We start from the raw sequence: 20990 nt of genomic DNA on the forward strand, positions 1-20990 counted from the left end.
TGCAGACTTTGACTTGGCCATTTCAGGACTCTCCACTTCTTAGATTTCAGCCAGTCCTTGGTGGATTTACTGGTATGTTTTGGGTCATTGTCATGTTGCAGGGTCCAGTTCCGCTTAAGCTTTAATTTTTTTTACAGATGGTTTCACATGTTCCTCAAGCACCCTCTGATACACAGTAGAATTCATAGTGGATTCTATGATGGTAAGCTGGCCAGGTCATGCTGCAGCAAAACATCCCCAAACCATGACACTTCCACCTCCATGCTTCACAGTTGGTATGAGGTTCTTTTCTTGGAATGCTGTATTTGGTTTACGCCAAACATGTCTTCTGTTCTGGTGTCCAAATAATTCAAATTTAGAATTGTCTAAAGAACATTATTCCAGAAGTCATGGTCTTTGTCTGCGTTCTCTCTGACAAACTGTAGTCTGGCCTTAATGTTTTTCTTAGAGAGCAGAAGTTTCCTCCCTGCACACCTCCCATGAAAATTAAACTTGTGTAGTCTCTTTCTGATAGTTGACTCATGCACTTTCACATCGACAGTAGCAAGAGCCTGCTGCAGGTCCTGGGATGAAATTTTAGGATTTTTCAATTAAATTAAATTCAATTCAACTTTATTGTCATTATACAATACAGGGTAGTTAACACTATCAGGCTACTTTTCCAGTGCAGTAATAAAAGATGCATAGTAAACAGTGCAAAGGCAAAAGACAAGACAAAATGTGCAGGCAGTAAGTACGAGTATCGAACATAGACAAAATGTGCATAGGCAAAGGTTATAACAGGTATACTGGACGTATAGACAGTATGTGCATAGTCAGATATTCAAGTGTATCAGATATATAGACAGAAATGTGCTGGTGAACTGCAGGGCAGTACAGTAAATGCAGAAGTACTATTGGTAAAAAAAAAAAGATGTAAACAATGATCTGTATATAAAGAGTACAGTGCAGGTAGAGAGTAGCAGCATACATTCAGGTAATATCTTAAATAAACAGTAACAGTATAAATATATAAATATAAATACACTAGAAATATAAATATACTAGAATTTCATGACTTCTTTTAGCGTCTTACGGTCTGCTCTATGGGTGAACTTGTTTGGACGGCCAGACCTGGGCATGGTTGCAGCTGTTTTGAATGTCCTCCGCTTGTAAACATTTTTCCAGATGGTGGAATGGCTAATGTCAAATTCTTTTGAGATCTTTTTAAATCCCTTACCAGGCAAATAAGCAGCCACAATCTTCTTTCTGAGGGCCTCAAACAGCTCTTTGGATCTCACCATGGTGCTCACTCTCACTTCAACAGTCAGGGACACACCAAACTCATTTTCTGAGGTTTAAATAGAGCAAGCCTCATTCAAAATGCTGGGTAACGATGTTCTGATCATGTGCACCTGATGATATACACCTGTGTGTGATCTTAACTATTTGAAGTGGGACAATATGTAGGGGTGTCCTAATGTATGCCTCACCAGAAATTGCATTCTTTTTAAATGACATTTTACAGAAATTTGTAAAAAGGAATTTCATAGTTTTTTAATTGTTTAGTCATATTACTTGGATCCCACAGTTTTGTTAAAATTGTCCAAATATGTTAAAAATATACAGGATTTCATAGGGTGTCCTAATTTTTCACATGACTGTATATGTATATGTATCCACCAGTAAGTTGTAACATTAAAACCACCTTCTTGTTTCTACACTTTTAACAGCTTCACTTACCATTAAGGTGCACTTTATAGCTCTACAGTTACAGATTGTAGTCCATTTCTTTCTCTGCATACTTTTTAAGCCTCCTGTCACCCTGTTCTTTAATAGTCAGGTCCCCCAGTGGACCACCACAGAGCAGGTACTATTTGGGTAGTGGATAATTCTCAGCACTGCAGTAACACTGACGTGGTGGTGTGTTTGTGTGTGTTGCGCTAGTCTGAGTGGATCAGACACAGCTGTGCTGGTGGAGTTTTTAAACACTTCAGTGTCACTGCTGGACTGAGAATAGTCCACCAACCAAACATATTCTGCCAACACCGTCCTGTGGGCAGCGTCCTGTGACCACTGATGACAGTCTACAGGATGACTAACAGAAGCTGTACAGCAACAGATGAACTCTTACTGTATATGTAGGTGGCTCAGCTAGGTAGGTGTGTCTAGTGGACAATGAGTAGACACAGTGTTTAAAAACTCCAGCAGGACTGCTGTGTCTGATCTGGTTGTAAAAGAGCAAAACCCATTAACATTCCAACATCACATTAGTGTCACTGCAGTGGTGAGAATGATCTGCCACCCAAGTAATACCTGCTCTGTGGTGGTACTGTGGGGGTCCTGACCATTAAACAGAGTGAAAGGGGACTAACATGGTATACAGAGAAACAGATGGGCTACATTCTATAATTGTAGAACTACAAAGTGCTCCTATGTGGTAAGTGAAGCTGATAAAATGGACAATGAGTGTAGATAAAAGGAGGTGGTTTTATTTTATGGCTGATCAGCACAAGTGCACCCATATATGTATGTAGGTGTTTCTGATAAAATGGCCAGTGAGTGTAAGTACAAGGAAATAGTACCTAATAAATGAGCAGCTCGGTGGAGGTATAGACGCATCGAAGAGTCAAAGGTAAAAAGAGAGAAAAAACAAAAAAAGGAGAACGGAGTAATACAGAGATTCAGGGAGAGAAAACACAAAGCCTGAAGATTACATTTTTTTAGTTTTTTATCTGTTTAGACAATAATTGTCATTTCTGCTGAGATGATCAAACTGTATGTTCTGTGTGTTTCGCCTGAAGGTCGTTTGATCTTTGATAACCTGAAGAAGTCTATAGCTTACACTCTCACCAGCAACATCCCTGAGATCTCTCCATTTCTGCTCTTTATCATCGCTAGTGTGCCTCTTCCTCTGGGCACTGTCACCATCCTCTGCATCGACCTGGGAACTGATATGGTAACTGACACTCACCTCTGTCTCAGTCACAGTGATGAATTTTATGTCAAATTACATGTTTTCTTGAGCTAATACATCCTTTATAGGAGGGGTTTCCAAACTTATTCACAAAGGGCCTGTATGGACGCTGAAGCATACCTGATTCTTCTTGCTTAATCAGTCGGTCTTAGTCTTCAAACTATTTGGCACATGACCTGCTGCTTTGTTGGAATGAAAACCTACTTCCACACCAGCCCTCTGTGGATGAGATTGGACACTCCTGCTCTATAGGGAACAAAATTATGACATTTTTCTGCAAATGTGAATGCATTATTTCTATTTTTTAAGCTGAGTACTGGAAAAAATATCCAATATTAAATATAAAATGTGGTTGTGTTTGGGTATTTTAATGGATGACATAAAAATTTCAACCATTTTTCCATTTAAAATTTCTTACTTTAATAATCTGTGGTATTATATGCAGTGGAGCCTAAAAGTCTGTTTCTTAATACAAACAGCAGAAAGTTTTAGAATCTTGAAAATTCTAAAAAAATTATGAAAACTGAAATGAAGAATAAATATTCTTCCAAATATATATTTTACACTATTTCTAGGTCACTATTCAAACTGAGGCATATTTGCGAAATTGACCATTAAAGGCCTTCACAGAGGAAGGTCAGATTTTCAGACGACTCTCGGGTGGAGTTGCTGTAACTGATCAGAGGCTTTTACACAAACTTATGGAGTCTGTGAATGCTCAAGTTCATGCTGTAATTAAAGCAAAAGAGATGCATACTAAATACTAAGAAATTCTGAAATTTATGTAAATATTCAAAGATTATATTTCCACACTGATTATTATGCTGATCGTCATTTGTAATGAAAAACAGTGTATTAAATTAAAAAAAGAATGCAAATTAAAAGCATTTTGCCAGTGGTCTCAGATTTTTGGATCCCACTATATATGAAGATAATATACAATGTATATTATGTTGCTATATACTCTACATTCTGTACTGTAATTATCTATATACAATCATCTTAGTCCAATTATCTGCCTCAAGTGATGAATTCTTAATAATTTAAATTTAAGATATGTTGCAACTATAAGTATAACTATAACTTAATTCAATGTTCAACCATTTTAATCATTTTAGTGAAATTGCACAAATCTAGCATTGAGAATTAATTTCATACATTTATCTAGAACCACATGTTTTACATTGTTGATTTCAAGCTTTTCAACCATAGTGTTTCTCTCTTTCTCTCTATAATTTTCAGTCAATCAATATCTACAGTCATCCTTTTATCTGACCCACCCCCACTCCAACAACCCAAATACAATTTATTTGTCATTGGCTGCTGGTTTACTGCCCCATAGCACTTTCACCCTCATTCTCTCTCTCTCTGTATATGTCCTTTTCTCTTCTCAGGTTCCGGCAATATCTCTGGCTTATGAGACAGCAGAGAGTGACATTATGAAGCGTCAGCCTAGAAACCCCAAAACCGATAAACTGGTCAATGAGAGACTCATCAGCATGGCATATGGACAGATCGGTGAGACACACAAAAACACCATTTTTATACCTTGTCTGGACATGGCATCATATACATATCACATATCATACATACGTACTACGCAATCAATTTGCCAAAAGTAGGTGCACATCTGATTAGATTTGACTATTTCAGCCACACCTGCTGCTAAGAGGTGCAAAAAATTAAGCTTACAGCCATGCAATTGTACTGACAAGCTCAGTGACTGTCATAGGATGCCACTTTCATAAAATGGCAATGAATCAGTTTGTCAAATTTCTGCACTGCTAAAGCTCCCCCAATCATCTGTAACCTGCTGCTATTGTGAAGTAGAAATGCTTACGAAATATAGTGCTTGGTTATAACAGTAACTACCAAGTTTCTGACTAAACTATATAAAACCTTGACCATCAACCCTATGTAGGATAAATTGGAACGCAGAGTGCAAACCAGGTCTTATTGGCTAACATCAGTACTTGATTTCACTAGCTCAGCTATGAAGAGGCAGGCCACAAAACTCACAGAATAGGACTACTGTAGGCTGAAGATCGTAAAAGCAGAGCTCGGTTGTAACTGTGACTATGAAGTTCTGCCTCTTGAACCACTTTTACATCAGAACTGTTAGTATAGACCTTCAAGATTTGGGTTTCCTTAGGCACACAAGCCTAAGATCATCTTGCACAATGTCACGTGCTGCCTAGAGTGATCTAAATCACACTGCTGTTGTTCTGGGGACCAGTCTAAATGCGTTCTCCGGTGTGATAAATCATGCTTTACCATCTTGCAGTCTGATAAACAAATCTGGCTTTGGAAGATTCCATGAGAAAGCTACCTGCTTGAATGCATAGCACCAACACTAAAGTTTGGTGGAGTTGGAATAATGGTCTGAAGCTTTTTTCTACATGGCTTGGGCTAGGCTCCTTAGTTCTGTTTAGAACTCAACGGAAATCTTAATGCTACAGCATACAATGACAATTTTGAGAACTTTGTGTTTCCAGCTTTGTGGCGACAATTTGGAGAGGCTGTTTACTGTTTCAGTATGACAGCGCCCCCTAGCCCAAAGCAGGATCCGTAAAGGAATGGTTTGCTGAGTTTGGAGTGTAATAATTGAATTGAATTGCACCAAATCCAAACCTGAACCCCATCAACTTCATTTTGGGATGAAATGGAATGTTTACTGGAAGCCAGTCCTTATCTCAGTCAGTGCCCGACCTCACTAATGCTATCACAGCTGAATGGGTGTGAATTTCTGCAGCCAAGTTCTAAAATGTAGCAGAGAGCCTTTTCACAAGAGTGGAGGCTGATATAGCAGCAAAGGTGGACCAGCTCGTTATTAATGCCCATATTTTTGCAATATGAATGTGATGTTCAGGTTTCAACAGACTTCTGGTCATGCAACTACATTAAACTACTGTATAACAATTTTCAACTTAACCCAACAGTGAAAAAAAAAAGTTTTAAAAATGGCAAAGTTAGGACCATGTTTTGAGAGTCCTGTTTTCCTCAGGTTTCCTAACAAAGTCCTCAGTTCCTAACACAATTTTTGCTGGAACATGAACACACACACACACACACACACACACACACACACACACACACACACACACACACACACACACACACACACACACACACGACAGGCCTGTACCTCACCTTGGGCACCACTTTTTGTCACACTCTAAAATGTGAGGTATTAAGTGAACTCAAAAATTTAAGGAATACAAAGAACTGAATTGATTTATCTCCAGTTTCCTTGAACTCAGCAAACTCAGTGTTTTTCCCTCATACAATGTGGAACTATTGTTATTAAAATGTTGATGTAGTGCAGTGAAAAATTTCAAACCCTCTTGATCCACGGGACTCAGTCTGTTGTCTGGACAAGTGAAGATTATTCATTGCACACGCAGGTCTCAGACATTCGGCTAGCCCATAAGACATTGGGCTAACACAGTTATATGGCTGGACTGATGCCAAGATTAGACCCAGCTTATACAGGACAAGTAACAAGTGTGACAAACACAACCATATAGGGGTAAACACAAAATAGGCAGCCTAAAATACAACTTCACCACATGTGCACAGATACAGAATGCAGAATGTATAACACAGATAAAACACAATACACAACAATAAATTCCTTCAGCAGCAAGTCTGATTGATTTTCCCTGTGCACATAAAGAAGCTTAGTTTAGTTTACTCAATGCCTGTCTTTACCATTCAAAAGTTTGGAAATGATATTTTTAATAATACAAAACTGATGTGGTTGCAAATAAAGGTATAAAACATGTATGCTGGTCCAGTGCAACATCACAGGCTTCAAGTATTACAACCCCAATTCCAATGAAGTTGGGACATTGTGTAAAACATAAATGAAAACAGAATCTGATGATTTGCAAATCCTTTTCAACCTATATTAAATTGAATACACTACGACAAGATATTAAATGTTCAAACGGATAAACTTTATTGTTTTTTGCAAATATTCACTCATTTTGAATTTGATGCCTGCAACATGTTCCAAAGAAGTTGGGACAGGGGCATGTTTACCACTGTGTTATATCACCTTTCCTTTTAACAACACTCAATAAGCGTTTGGGAACTGAGGACACTAAATGAAGCTTTGTAGGTAGAATTCTTTCCCATTCTTGCTTGATGTACAACTTCAGTTTCTCAACAGTCTCCATTGTCGTATTTTGCGCGTCATAATGTGCCACACATTTTCAATGGGAGACAGGTCTGGACTGCACGAAGGCCACTCTAGTACCCGCACTCTTTTACTATGAAGCCACGCTGCTGTAAGATTTGCAGAATGTGGCTTGGCATTGTCTTGCTGAAATAAGCAGGACGTCCCTGAAAAAGACGTTGCTTGGATGGCAGCATATGTTGCTCCAAAATTGGGGTTGTAGTAGAAGAACAGGAAGGCCTAAAAAATGAGAAATTTGTTGTGTTCAGAATGATGAAACAAAAAACATTAAATTATTAAAATATTAATATCTGGAATGCCTTATATTTCAAAAATGGTGATCAAATCTTAATATATTGAGACAAAATATAGTAGATAGATATTTACAGTATATTTAAAATTTCAGAACTGCTTTTTGTTCCCAACTTACTTAAAAGACTGAATTTTTTCTTACTTTCTGGAAATGAGAGTTTGATGCTGTAATGGGGAGCGAGGAGGCGGACGCATAAGTGGAGATAAGCGATAAGATTTTATTATGGGCAAATCCAGGGTCATAATCTAAACGGTCCAAGAGCCAACACAGATTGATCAGGGGGGGCAGACATGACAGAATCCAGAATCAAACATACATACAAACAGTACAAGCAGAACAGTACAAAGACCAGCGACCAGACAGGGGAAAACACAGGCTTTGAATACATAAAGGTAAATGAGGAACAGGTGGGAACACAAGCGGAAACAATCAGGGGTGGAGTCATGAAACGAAGGGGCTGGACTAAAAAAACAAAACAAAGAACACGTGGGCTAAACCAAAACACAACACAAACACATGGACAGGAGTGGGAGGGGCCAATTGTGACAGATGCAAACACATAAACTTTCAAAGCAATGGTGTTCATTTCCCAGTCCATACAGACCACACGCAAACCCAATGTGTTTACATACATCCACCTATTCAGCCTACAGCAGTTTAGCCCCGCCTATTCACTCGTAAGTTATAAGGAGTTTTTAGGCTCAACACAGAACACCCAATCAGAACAGCGCTCCTACACTGTCTTACTGTGTCAAAGCAACAGTAAGAAAAACAGCTTATTTAATACTAAGGGATAAGGAGATGTTGAAGTAAAAGAATTCTGACCATTTTTGGTACATTTTGCTTGTAAGTGGAACCAAGGAGAAAATATATTAAAACCTTGGATAAAATAAACAATACGACACAATTTTTTTCCTGTCTATGGAGAAATTATGCACACTGGATTCAATATGTTTTGTTTGTGCTGTGAAAGAATAATGAACAGCCAAATAGGCAGAACATCTTGAAGTGACAACAGTGTATTTTGCTCCCAACAAAAAGGGCAAATGGTGAGATCCAGCAGGTTACTTTTAATTTTGGAAAAGTTAAACTAATAATGTTGCTATGCCAACCTTAAAGGCAGTGGTAGCTCTTGTTGCGTCTGAACGTTTACAAAAATCAAAAAGAAGGAGAACAAAATATACACAAGTTTGAATTCATTAATTGAAGTCCAAATAATTTGTACAATGGCCTCAACGAGGTTTTAAAGAGTTTTTCATAATTCACTGGTAAAGATTTGTTAACAAAGTCATTCAGAGTGGTTTGATGTGAAATGTTTTATTGTAGAGACTTAATGATTCAGATTTTTTCACAGTGATCATGAGGAACCAAGTGGCATGAGAACTACATGCCATGACAGCTACAACACATTTACAGCCATTTTGTGCATTATCCAAAATCACCAGTGAACCTACGTGTGTCTTCTGTGTTTCATATGTAATGTTGAAAATTGTAAAATAGTGATAAAGCTTATGTCAACACAATCATAAAACAATGTCTCAGGCAACAGGCAACATATTTATGACCATCTTATGTAATATTTTTTTATGTGCAGGAGCTTTTACGGACGTCAAACTCTTTAGACATCTGGTTCCTATCACCACTACTGTAAAGAAATAGAGTTGGTGGACAGAAATCCAGATGCTTGTGGATAAGAGAGAGTTTGGTTTAATGATAAACCAAGCAGCCAAATCCAAAAAGGGACAAAGCACAAAGAGTAGTCAGAGTTCATGCAATAGGTTAAAATACAAGTCAAAAACAGCAAGTAGAAGGGGAAGGCAAATGATGTAGTCAAACAGCGAAGCAAAAGGGGTTATAAACTTGGTCAATCCAATAATCACACAAAGAGACCGCTCAGTAGTTTGAGAGAAACAATACCTCGCACTTCTTCTTCTTTCGGCTGCTCCCTTTAGGGGTCGCCACAGCAGATCATCTGCCTCCATCTTGCCCTATCCACTGCCTCCTCTACTTTTACACCAACCATCTCCATGTCCACCTTCACTACATCCATAAACCTTCTCTGAGGTCTGCCTCTTCTCCTTCTACCCAGCAGCTCCATCTCCAACATTCTTTGACCAATATATCCACTATTCCTGTTCAACACATGTCCAAACCATCTCAACCTGGCCTCTCTGGCTTTTTCTCCAAACTGCTCCACCTTCACTGTCCCTCTGATCTGCTCATTTCTAATCTTGTCCATCCTTGTCACTCCCAACGAAAATCTCAGCATCTTCATCTCTGCCACCTCCAGCTCAGCCTCCTATCTTTTAGACAGAGCCACAGTCTCCAAACCGTACATCATAGCAGGACGCATTACTGTCTTGTAAACCTTCCCTTTCACTCTTGCTGCTCTCCTTCTGTCACACATCAGCCCTGAGACCCGTCTCCACCCACTCCATCCTGCCTGCACCCTCTTCTTCACCTCTTTTCATTTCATTACACTGTCCATTGCTCTGGATGGTTGACCCAAGATATTTGAAGTCATCCACCTTTGAGACCTCTAAACAATACCTCTCACTGATACTGCCTAAAGCCGGGGCTTTTGTATACTAGGCTAATTGTCTGAAACGAGACACAGGTGTAGACAGTTAGAATTTGGAAAACTACGAGTGCTGATAGGAGCGCAACTGGAGTCCAGAGTCACAAGATCTCCTAGTGCATTCTGGTAGTTGGAGTTCGAGTCCAATTGAAGAGCCGAATGCGTGACAGTTGGTAGAAATAGAGTTTCTAGAATGGCACGTTTCACATCAAACTTCTCTGAATTTCTTTGAAATGCCGTCAGAAACTGGGTTCTATGTAAGCTTTTTGAAGTGTTATATTTGTTTATGTGCAGGTATGATCCAGGCCCTGGCAGGGTTCTTCACCTACTTTGTGATTTTGGCGGAGAATGGCTTCTTGCCGTACAGACTTCTGGGAATACGTCTGGAGTGGGACGACCGCAGTGCCAATGATCTTGAGGATAGCTATGGACAGCAATGGGTAAACACACAGATATTAACCATCAAGTTTAAAAAAATTTACTCAATGAAGCATTAAGACCTTTGAGATTTACAAGAATTATGTGATGATCTATTTAAAGCCAGGGCATTGATTGAGATAGTAATAAGCTAAATAAATACAAAATCATTGTTTATAGGGTACTTTCTATTGGGAGCTGTCTGTCCCAAACACTAAGCGCTAAATTTCAACTAATGAAAATAATGATATTTTGTTTTTTTCTTCCCAATGTTTTAAAAGATCATTTTAATTTCGTTTAAAGAGAAGTTCCAAGATTTAATTTGATCATGAGTTTAGATCACTACCGAAACACAGAGTTTTAGACCATAGATGGAGCCTTATTCTAGCCACACTCCTGCATTTTAGAGCAGGATTGGTACTGCATCCCTGTCCCTCCTGGCCACATGATAAGCAGTCAGATCCCATTGTTTTGAAGTAAAAGTGCCCAAAAAATGTGAAATCTAAAAATCAGTATGTAACATTAAGAACTGTCATTACCGAAATACATATTTTCTGCAATTAAGTAAAGTTTTTTGTGTTTTAATGAAAAATGTCATGATTTTATGTGTGTACAACTGTTCCGAGCTGTGCTTGCTAGTCATGTACTGGGTTTTTGAGGTATCCTTAAAATTAGCTAAAATTGACACTACAGAAACATTTGGTTAAATTTCAGTACTAGTATGATTATTTTGTTAGGGAAAAAATTGGCTATTTAGCTATTTGTTTTAATAAAATAGACATAGTTAAGATATAGTCTCAAAGCAAAAGAATTTTAGTCTAAATTCCAAGTAAGTTAAAAATCTGAAATATGTTTTTAAGCTCTGAACCAATTCAGTTTAATGATCCATATACAAACTTGCCTACACTGTAGAACACAGGTATATGGACTGTAATCTTGTGGAAACACGTATCAGCACAAAAACAGCCCCCTCAAGCTGTATTACTTGTGTCTGCATGTTTTTCTTCATCAGACCTATGAACAGCGGAAGATTGTGGAGTTCACCTGCCACACCTCCTTCTTTGTGAGCATCGTGGTAGTGCAGTGGGCCGACCTCATCATCTGCAAAACACGCAGAAACTCCCTCTTTCAGCAGGGCATGAGGTACATGTGGAGGAGTTGTGGCTGTATGAAACAGATAAAGAGAGAAATTCACTTATTTTAAATTATGTGAAGAACTCGCTCAATAGTATAAATGTAGACAAATGATTATTGTCTGTAGAATTATTGAACCAGTACCGTGGCGTAGCCAGAGCCTTTTCAGTGGGCTGCTCAGGTCAGACTCAGCTGGGTTTTTTTTGTTTTTTTTTTTGTGGTGGCAAGCTGCTGGTCTAAAAGAGTTACCTTACAGATTACTGACTACCTGTTGTAAATATTAATTGTAACTGTAACCTACTCTAAGGATTACTATATTAAAGTAATGTCATCTGATTACATTCTGTTACTTTTGGATTATGCATCTTGCTAAGCTTTCATAAAAAAAAAAAAAACATAAAAAATAATTTCAACAAGACTTTTTCATGCAAGAATGTATATCGTCACAAAGCATACACAAAAACTGCACTGTTTTATGGAGCAGAATAATGGATTATAAGCGTCTAAAATATTGTGCCTCACACAAACAGCCACTGATCTCACGATTAGCGAAAAGGCCAAGTCTAAGCAGAAAAATATATGAAAATATTTCAAACAAGTAGATGACAAATTTGTGCATGTGCACTTGTGAGCAGTGAAAAAGGTGCAAAGTTCAGAAATCAAGGCTGAGCTCCTCAGAAAATGAAAGAATATTAAAAGGGAACAGAGAAACAAGTAATCACTGAAGAGTGATCCAGTTCACTGAGTTGAACATGCAAATGCAAATAGAGTTTAAGAGTATATCGCTCTCCTGTGATTGTGCCTTACTAAAGTCAAAAGAGCACCCTATTTTGAGACCCTCATCAACAGTAATTACAAATAGATGCCATTCTGAAACTAATTGGTCGACATGCGTTCTCTCTGCTAAAAGGCTATAGTGGCACATAAGGTTTCATGTTGGTGTGTCGTGCTCAGACTTTGATGATTTCAATTTGTAGACGGTCCCTAATCAGCTCTAAGTGGTTTCAGTACAAAGACATCAATGTGTACTATGAATTTAAAAAGGCATTCATTTCACAAGAAAACTAAGAGGAAGCTGACTGTCTTGGTTACAGATCATCTACACAGATTAACATTTTGCACCATCATTCAAAATCACTGAAAGAAGAAATAACACTTGTGAAAATGAAGCTAACTTTGCTCCTCATGATACTTCGCTCTCTTTTACAATTCAGAGCCGGATCTCATGGAGCAACAAAAGAGAATAAAATAGTTTATCTCTTGATCAGATTAGTTTTCTGCTGTAGAATCAGGCTGTGCATGAAAAGCAGTGTTAAACGACTGGTTCCGACTGGATATCATCAGGAAAATGCTACAAATCTCAGTTTTGACAATACAAATATTACTGTTCTTACTAAAAGTTCTGTTGATTGGCTGAATAACAGGCCATGAACTGCTGCTGGAGAGGAGGAATCTCCAGAAATCTCTCCTGGCAGCAGAGGCCTCTGTCCCTCCTCTTCCACAAGTCAAAAAACCCTCCAAATCTTCACAGGAAAAATTTCCTATTGAAAATGATGATTTTAGGCAAAAGGTGACAAGAATATACACATTTATAGAATACTGTATGTTGGGAGGTGTCTGTCCAAAAGCCTAACCCCTACATTTCAAAAATATTTTTTAAAGATATTTTTTAAATCTTTCAAAGTGAAGTTGAAATATTTAGACTTACCATGAGTACGCAAGTTTTCATTCACTACTGAAAAACAAATAGTTTTAGTTTGTAGGCGGAGTCATATTTTAGCCACACCCCTGCATTTTAGTGCAAGAAGTGATACTGTATCCCTGTCTATCATAGCCACATTGTGAGCAGTTAGATCCCATTGGTTGGAAGTAAATGTGTCCCAAAGTCTGAAAAATAGCGTGTAATATTAAGAACTTTCACTGGGAAAACTTTTGTTGTGTTTTAATAAAATATCATGATTTCATGTGGGTACATCTGAACTGTATCACTGGCATTTTTGAGATACGCTCAAAACTCACTACTGAAACATTTAAACATGTTTTGATGGTGTTATTATCTTTTGTGTTGGTCACAAAATGGAATGTTCAATCATTTGTTTTAATAAAATAGGCATAATTAAGTTATAGAGTCAGCAAAACATTTAAGGTCAAAGTGGAAGAGGTGAAAGAAAAGTTCAACATGATTCTGATCATTTCAAAAGAAAGAAAGCAAGGTGCCTCCTAAATTTTGAGGCAGGGAAAAAAGCACTTCACTGTCAGTCACTTTTCATTGTTGTTGAGTTAGGTTTGTTCATCCTGAAAGATCTTTGTCCTCCTGTAGGAATAAAATTCTCATCTTTGGTCTGTTTGCTGAGACGGCTCTCGCTGCCTTCCTGTCCTACTGCCCTGGAATGGATATTGCTCTGCGCATGTACCCTCTCAAGTAAGGCACACAAACACACATCTACACACATACACTATATGTCGAGAGGATTGTAGTTTCATCCAACGTTTCTTCTGAAGTGTATTATTAGGGAGTTTGTCCCCCTTTGCTGCAACAACAGCCTCTACTCTTCTAGGAAGGCTTTACTCTAGCTGTGAGGATTTGATTGTGTTCCATAACAGCCTTAGAGAGGTCAGGTACTGATGTTGGATCACAAACACCACTCCAGAGATACCACTCTAGTTGATGCTTGGCATTGGGCATAGTGATATTAGGTTCATGTGCGACTGCTCCAGAGAATCCCATTCTATAGGCAATGCTTTATTATGTAGATTATATATGCTGTGTTTATGCCGTTAAACGCCTGTATAATTTAAAACCTTATTCTATGTTCATAGAGAAAAGGATGGGTTCCCTTTCTGAGCCTTGAGCCTCTTGCTTTTAGGGAGTTTTTCCTTGCCATAGTCGCCATTCCCTTTGTCATGGGGGCTTGGACCTGGATTTTTCTGTTGTAAAAGTCCTGTATAAATAAACTTTGACTTGATTTGACTTACTTTTGGACATACAGAGCAGCTACTGACCAAATTAATAACCAATCATAGAGACTTATTAGTCTTCATTCACTCTGAATGGTCTCAAATAACTTAGTAACAGGGCCCTGTCACTTTTGTTCTTTCTTCTTTTTTGATCTTCTCCTGTATTCATGTATTCATGAGCCCCTGCTGCTGTGGACACATGCTGTTTCTTCTCTGTAAATGACGCACACAAAGGCGATTTGCATGCTAATAGATGAAGAATATACTACTAAATGTGCTTGAGTAAATTAGTGAGTTCCAGATACATGTTTAAATGCTTATTGAAAAACACAGTGTTTTCCATTGTTATAATGTAGTGCCTATTTGATGTGTTTGGAAAACCATGAAGTATTATAGTTTAATAATTCTATTCATTGGGACACGTAAGCCGTACAGAAAATCCTTAGAAAGTTCCTCATTTAGTATGTCTCACTCTCACCATAGTCCAACAGCTTCTTAAAGCTCCATAAAAATATTTTGTATATGATATATATTCACATGCAAATATTATTTTAAATTCTGATTACAATTATCACCATTATTACCTTTGAAGCATTATCATAGGATGATGTAATCTCCAAGACCTACTCTCATCCTCTTCTATCCCTCCTTCTGGCTTTTTCTTCACTCCCTCTTCTGCTCTCTCTGTTTCTGCAGGGTTTACTGGTGGTTCTGTGCCCTGCCATATAGCATCCTTATCTTCATCTATGATGAAGTCCGCAAGTTCATTCTGAGGAGAAGGCCAGGAGGTGAGAGATTTTTTTTTGTAATGAATTAATTGAATTATTATTAGAGTGCTCACTCACAAATGCAAAATTATTGAATGGTATCTTCTCTGTTTTATTTACAGGTTGGGTGGAAAAAGAAACATACTATTGATCATAAATATACACTAACACTGAGCATGAGTGCTTTTGTGTGGGTGTGGGTGTGTAGCGTGGGTAGTTGGGTGGGTGTGTGCATAGGTTTGAGACAAAACCATGTAAATCAGTATGTATGTATAAATTGTAATTTTAAAAAAATCATTATCTTAATTGCAAAGGTCAGAAACCATCCTTTAGTTTGTTCAATTTCCAGTCAAAACAGTCATTAAACACAAGTAACTCATTTTTTTGTGTCGGGAAAAAACATTTAACAGATAATTACACAGACGCCTCAACAACTGAACATAATATCTTTCAGTATTTTTTTTTTTAAAGAAATCTGTAGGGATATTTTTCACACCTCCACAGTTCAGGCTTAGAAGTTGGTTGCATTTTCTGCTTCTTATACACCAAATAAGTAGACTACTATCTCAGGTGTCCAGTTTCAGTGTTCTACAGCAAATTTTTGTCTGTTTCCTTTCTTAGTAACAGCTCCTTGACAGGTACTGCTTTCGACTCATATCACTGTGTTGCCTTCTTACAGTGAAAGGATGGACAAAAACAGCTGAGTGTTCTGCAGATCTGAAGCAAGACTGGAGCTTAACTTTCTCCAGTCTCTCATAGACAAAAGCTATATGCTGTTTATCTGATGGTGGCAGTTGTGGTGGTCTACCAGGTTTTGCATGATTGTTAGGAGTCCATTTCCCCTAAATCTTTTAATCATTTTTTGAACTCCACTTTTTGAATCTCTTTAAAAATGTATAACTTGTGCTTAATGGCATCATGACTGGAAGTTAAATGAATGAAGCATGGTCTCTGACTTTTGAACAGTACTGTCTATAAAATGAGAAGTGTGCTAGGTTCTGTGAGTGCCTTAGAATGTGTGAACGTGTTTAAGTGTTGTGTGAGTACATTGTATCTGATGTGTATGTACTGAATGCAGTAAGCATCAGTGATATAACTAGCTGTTTTATTTTTTTAGGCCCAAAATATGTTGTCTGGGCCTCATGTACAATGTCAGAGCTGTATGTTGTAGATGCCTTGCTTTTGTTCTTTGTATGTGCTCTAACACACCTAGTTCAACAAATTGGGCTGCAATTATTAGACATGAAAGTCTGTCAGTGAGAATTTTCATAATTGATGCATTGTTCCCTTTACAATGCCTTTTTAGCCTAATAACTGTTTTGAAAGATCAGCGTGACAAATGTTTTTGACCTCAGTGACAAGACTAGCAGATTTTGAAACTGTTTGAAGAAGCATTCAAAATCATTAATAACAATACAGAGATTCATCTATGGCAGTGCATTATATTTTATTTTATTTTATATTGGGCCACGTTCACACCCGTATTTAGCACTGTGCACTTGATAAAACATGACAGGCGTAAATAGAACCCTTCTTTTGGCATCCTGTTTAAGTCAAAATAATGCGTAGCCACAACATAGTAAGGCATGGGAACAAGATAATAGAGTCATGGCCACGACTTAGTAAGGTGTGGGAATGAGATCCTAATGCCTTACTAAGTCGTGGCCACAACTTAGTTATCACATTCCCATGCCTTACTAAGTCATGGCCATGCATTAGAATCTCGTTCCCATGTGTTAATAAGGTGTGGCCATGCATTATTTTTATTTATTTGTACAGGATGTCACCAGCAGGGCTCCATAGGGCCATTACACAACTATTTGATAAAGCCATGAAAGGCTGTACACCACAACCTCCATACTTGTGATAAAATCACTGTAATGCTCTGCCTCAAGTTCCTTTATAGTACCTTACTTTTGCCAAGCAATCATAAACTACTGAAAGAGGACAAGAACATTCAGTGAGCCATCATCATCATAATGAACATATCATAGCTTCACTTTTCAAGTAGTTTTTTGCAAATTACAACCATGATGACAAAGCTAATTTTCATTCCCCTCCTCTATGCAATTTCCAGTCTAATATTAGCAACACTAACACTGTTGTACACCCCATGTTACGTAGTAGATATGACTTCACCCTCTTCTGGTGCATGTTCACATATACTCAGATGTTAGAATTTTATAGCTATATAGGAAGAAAGAAGCTGTTAGAAATGCAGCCTGGGTTTAATACTGTTTAAGGCAGATGTAACGAAAACAGTGGCATTTGTATAATGTAGGACATTCTGTTGACATACTCTGTGCTTTTATTACACTGAAATTTTACAGTCATGCAGTTTTACAGTGAATCATATAATAAGTACTCTAAATAAAAGCCTGTAATGTTAAGGGAGGACTTGATTAGCCTGTTAGCTATCTTTTAGCCCAGGGGTGCCCAATCCTGTTCCTGGAGATCTACCACCCTGCAGAATTTAGTTCCAACTATAGTCTATTACACCTAATCTAGGTAATGAAGGCCTTCAAGGGCCTCTGGATAATAAAGCCAAGTGTGTTGGATTGAACACCCCTGTTTACCCTGTTAGCTCAGCTGAAACAGTCCGGCTCTTACTTAATCAGTATGCATGGTGGTCCGTATTCAGTATTGCATTTTATCAAATCTTTATCAATGTCTGTAACTCAAAGATAAACAATTTTAACATATGGCTTTATTTAGTCACATCCCCCAGGTATCCCCCTTTTTCTTAAGTGCCTTAAATCTTTAGACATAATATCTTAATGTTTCTGCAATATGAGTTGCTGCTTTTAGATTGTCCCTTAATGCTTCACTGTGACTTTATTTTTTTGTTGTTGTTTTAACTTGTTGTTTATCCATTGTTGCAGCATTAATGGTTTTATGAATGTTTTTGCATTGTGCATTATTTCAGTCAATTCTGTGAAAACGATGGTAGAGAGATCCCACTGTGAGCTTCAGCTATAGACATATTTAATTTCAATATCAGACTGTAATAACACACATTCTGGCAAACAATGCTGAAAGAGCGACTGTAATAAAGGCTTGTCCATGCAGTAAATAATAAAGCAGCAGGTCATTTATTGTAGTTTGTCTACAGCAGTTGTTTTGATGGTCATCAAGTTCAAACAAGAAGTTCAAATAAGTTCAATAAGTTCAAACAAATGGACTCAGATTGCTGTAGAGTGTTGCACTCTAATCACAGTGATAGAAAGAAATGTGCAAGCAGGCCCAGATCAAGTTATCGGCCCCTGGGCACAAAAGGCTGCCTTTTTTGTGATATCACAGCAGGTTACATGAGTCACTGCATGTCACTGCTACAAAACTATTATTATTATTTTTTAGAACTGTTATTTATTTATTTATCTTCTTTTTTTTATGAAAGAGCATTTTTGAATGTTTCTACCAGAATGCATAGTCTGGGGCTTGTGGTACACAAAACTAAAATGAGGTTATCTAATTGGTTCTAGACAACGCTCATGAATTAAATATTTATTAGGTAGGATAGCTTGATGCAAAAATAAATTATTCATCATTTATTTGTTAGTGTTCAGAAGGAGGTGGCACAGTGGGTAGTGCTGTGCCTCACAGCAAGAAGGGCCTGGGTTTGATACTCTGGTAGGGAATCAAGTGTGAAGTTTGCTTGTTCATCCTAATGTCTGTGGATTTCTGGTTTCCTCCCACAGTCCATACAAAACTAAAATCCAAAGATATGCAGTCAGGTGAACTGGAAATGCTAAATTGACCCTAAGTGTGAATGTGCAAATCTATGTGTCTCCCCTGTGATAGGAGGGTGACCTGTCCAGGGTGTTTTTCTGCCTTCCGCTCCATGAGCACTCCAGCATCCCCTGTGGCTAACAAAATATATGTGTTAAGGGAGTAGCATGGAATTAGGAATGGATTACTCTTTTTGAGCCTGCCCATTTAAATATGTTGGTATTTACCAACAAAAAAGGCTAGGGGAGGCTTCCAAAGCCATGGTGAAGACATCTCAAAACACTGCTTTCCATCCACTTCAGTTATGAGAAGAAACTTTAGATAATGTAGGCTACCAGTGATTAGGGGCTGCATCGAAACGAGCAAGATGGAGGGATTTAAATCAGATTTTGCTTTAAGTAGAATAATCTCCAATTTCCATCTTTTTATGATTGATTGCAGCTCAGAGACGCTGAGCAGGATGAGCAATGGCCCACCTAATGCACCTAATTGCATCTAGGAATGCAAATACACCAGACGATTCTAAAAGCACATTATACAGAGCCCTTTTGGGCACTTCACAATGTCGAAAGTAGTCTTCAAAAAGTTATGTGCCATTATCAGAACATTTGTAGGACCATTTCTTACTTCCTGCTTGATACATAATCGTTTATTCATCCCTTTTTGCGTTTCAGTTTTAGTGATATTCTTTTAACTTTTACACCTCATTCTACTGTAAAACTCATTTTGAAATATTTGGGAGGTTTTTTTTTATGAATTATTTTTGCAGACACTCTACTCTTTGGCAGACCAGCCTAAATGTGTGGAAGTCATGCTGTGAATGGCTGGTAGCCTTAAAGTTACTAACATGCAGGCTTGGCCTTCTCAGCATAAGGACTTTTTGCATTTATTTTTTGATTATAAGTAGACAGATGATTGCACTCGCCAAGCATCTCCCTGGAGCTAAAGTGGCTGGATATTCATTTAGCCCTCTGTTTCATAGTTCTTAAATTTGTCTTATTAATCCTGTGTTGTTGGTTTTTTTTTTGGACTGCCACCCCCTCCTCATCGGAGGACTATTAAAGCTTTATTTTAATTTGCAAAGTATTCATTAAGGGGGATGCATAAGCCTAAACATACAGACAAACAAACAACGGTCAGATAATGAAAAAATAATAATGAGAAAATAAGCAAAGGACTTAATAAGAAGCAAATGTTAACAACACCAGTTGTATCTGTGATATCTAAATTATCACTGTTATGCAGAGATAAAATTCTGTGTGTGTGTGTGTGTGTGCATGTATGTGTGTGTGTGTGTGTGTGTGTGTGTGTGAGTGAGAGAGATAAAGAAGATAGAAGAGTTTATGATTATAAAGATGTTTTATGTATGAGTAGTTTGGAACTGCATACTGGATCTCAGTAAACCAGCTTGGCATGGATATAATTATCTGTAGTATTCTGTGTGTGAATGATTGTATATAGTATAGCTGTAAATTAGTACTTAGTAATTAGTAAATGTGATAAGTACTTTTGTTTTGCATATTTATAACCAGGAATCGGCACTGGACAAAGCTATTTTTCTATCTGGTTTATATACTATGTGTCACAATTGGCCCCTCCCAGTCATGTGCTCTTGTTTACTTGTCCATGTGCTTTTTTGTTTTGATTCTTCCCTGTCCTGCCCCCTTGTTTCTTGACTTCGCCCCTGATGTAACCACTTGTTTTCCACCTGTGTCTTGTTAACCATCGTTATCCCTGTTGTATTTGAGCCCTGTGTTTTCCTTAGTCCCTTGCTGGTCTTTGTTTGATGTGTAGTTCTCTGTTTCTGTTTATTATGTCTATACCCCGATCTCTCCATGTAGTCTCCTTGACCCTGGACTGTCCTGACCCCGAATCTGGATTTACCCCGAATAAATCTCGCTTATCTCCACACATGCGCCCGCCTCCTCATCGCTTCCAAACGTTACACTATGGCAGAT

The 20990-nt window shown here is 38.0% G+C and overlaps 1 protein-coding gene across 1 annotated transcript in view; it reads left to right on the plus strand.

Moving 5' to 3' along the window:
- Positions 1-16941, plus strand: part of atp1a2a (ATPase Na+/K+ transporting subunit alpha 2a) — a 46924-nt gene extending 29983 nt beyond the window's left edge. The window contains exons 18-24 of the mRNA XM_017699155.1: positions 2784-2938; positions 4351-4474; positions 10322-10467; positions 11457-11587; positions 13899-14000; positions 15233-15324; positions 15426-16941. Coding sequence (XP_017554644.1) covers positions 2784-2938; positions 4351-4474; positions 10322-10467; positions 11457-11587; positions 13899-14000; positions 15233-15324; positions 15426-15454 — 779 coding nt within the window. The 3' untranslated portion in view covers positions 15455-16941. The remainder of the gene's footprint in view (positions 1-2783; positions 2939-4350; positions 4475-10321; positions 10468-11456; positions 11588-13898; positions 14001-15232; positions 15325-15425) is intronic.
- Positions 16942-20990: the final 4049 nt, after the last annotated feature.

The sequence above is a fragment of the Pygocentrus nattereri genome, chromosome 19, assembly GCF_015220715.1.
Source record: "Pygocentrus nattereri isolate fPygNat1 chromosome 19, fPygNat1.pri, whole genome shotgun sequence".
Lineage (NCBI taxonomy): Eukaryota > Metazoa > Chordata > Actinopteri > Characiformes > Serrasalmidae > Pygocentrus > Pygocentrus nattereri.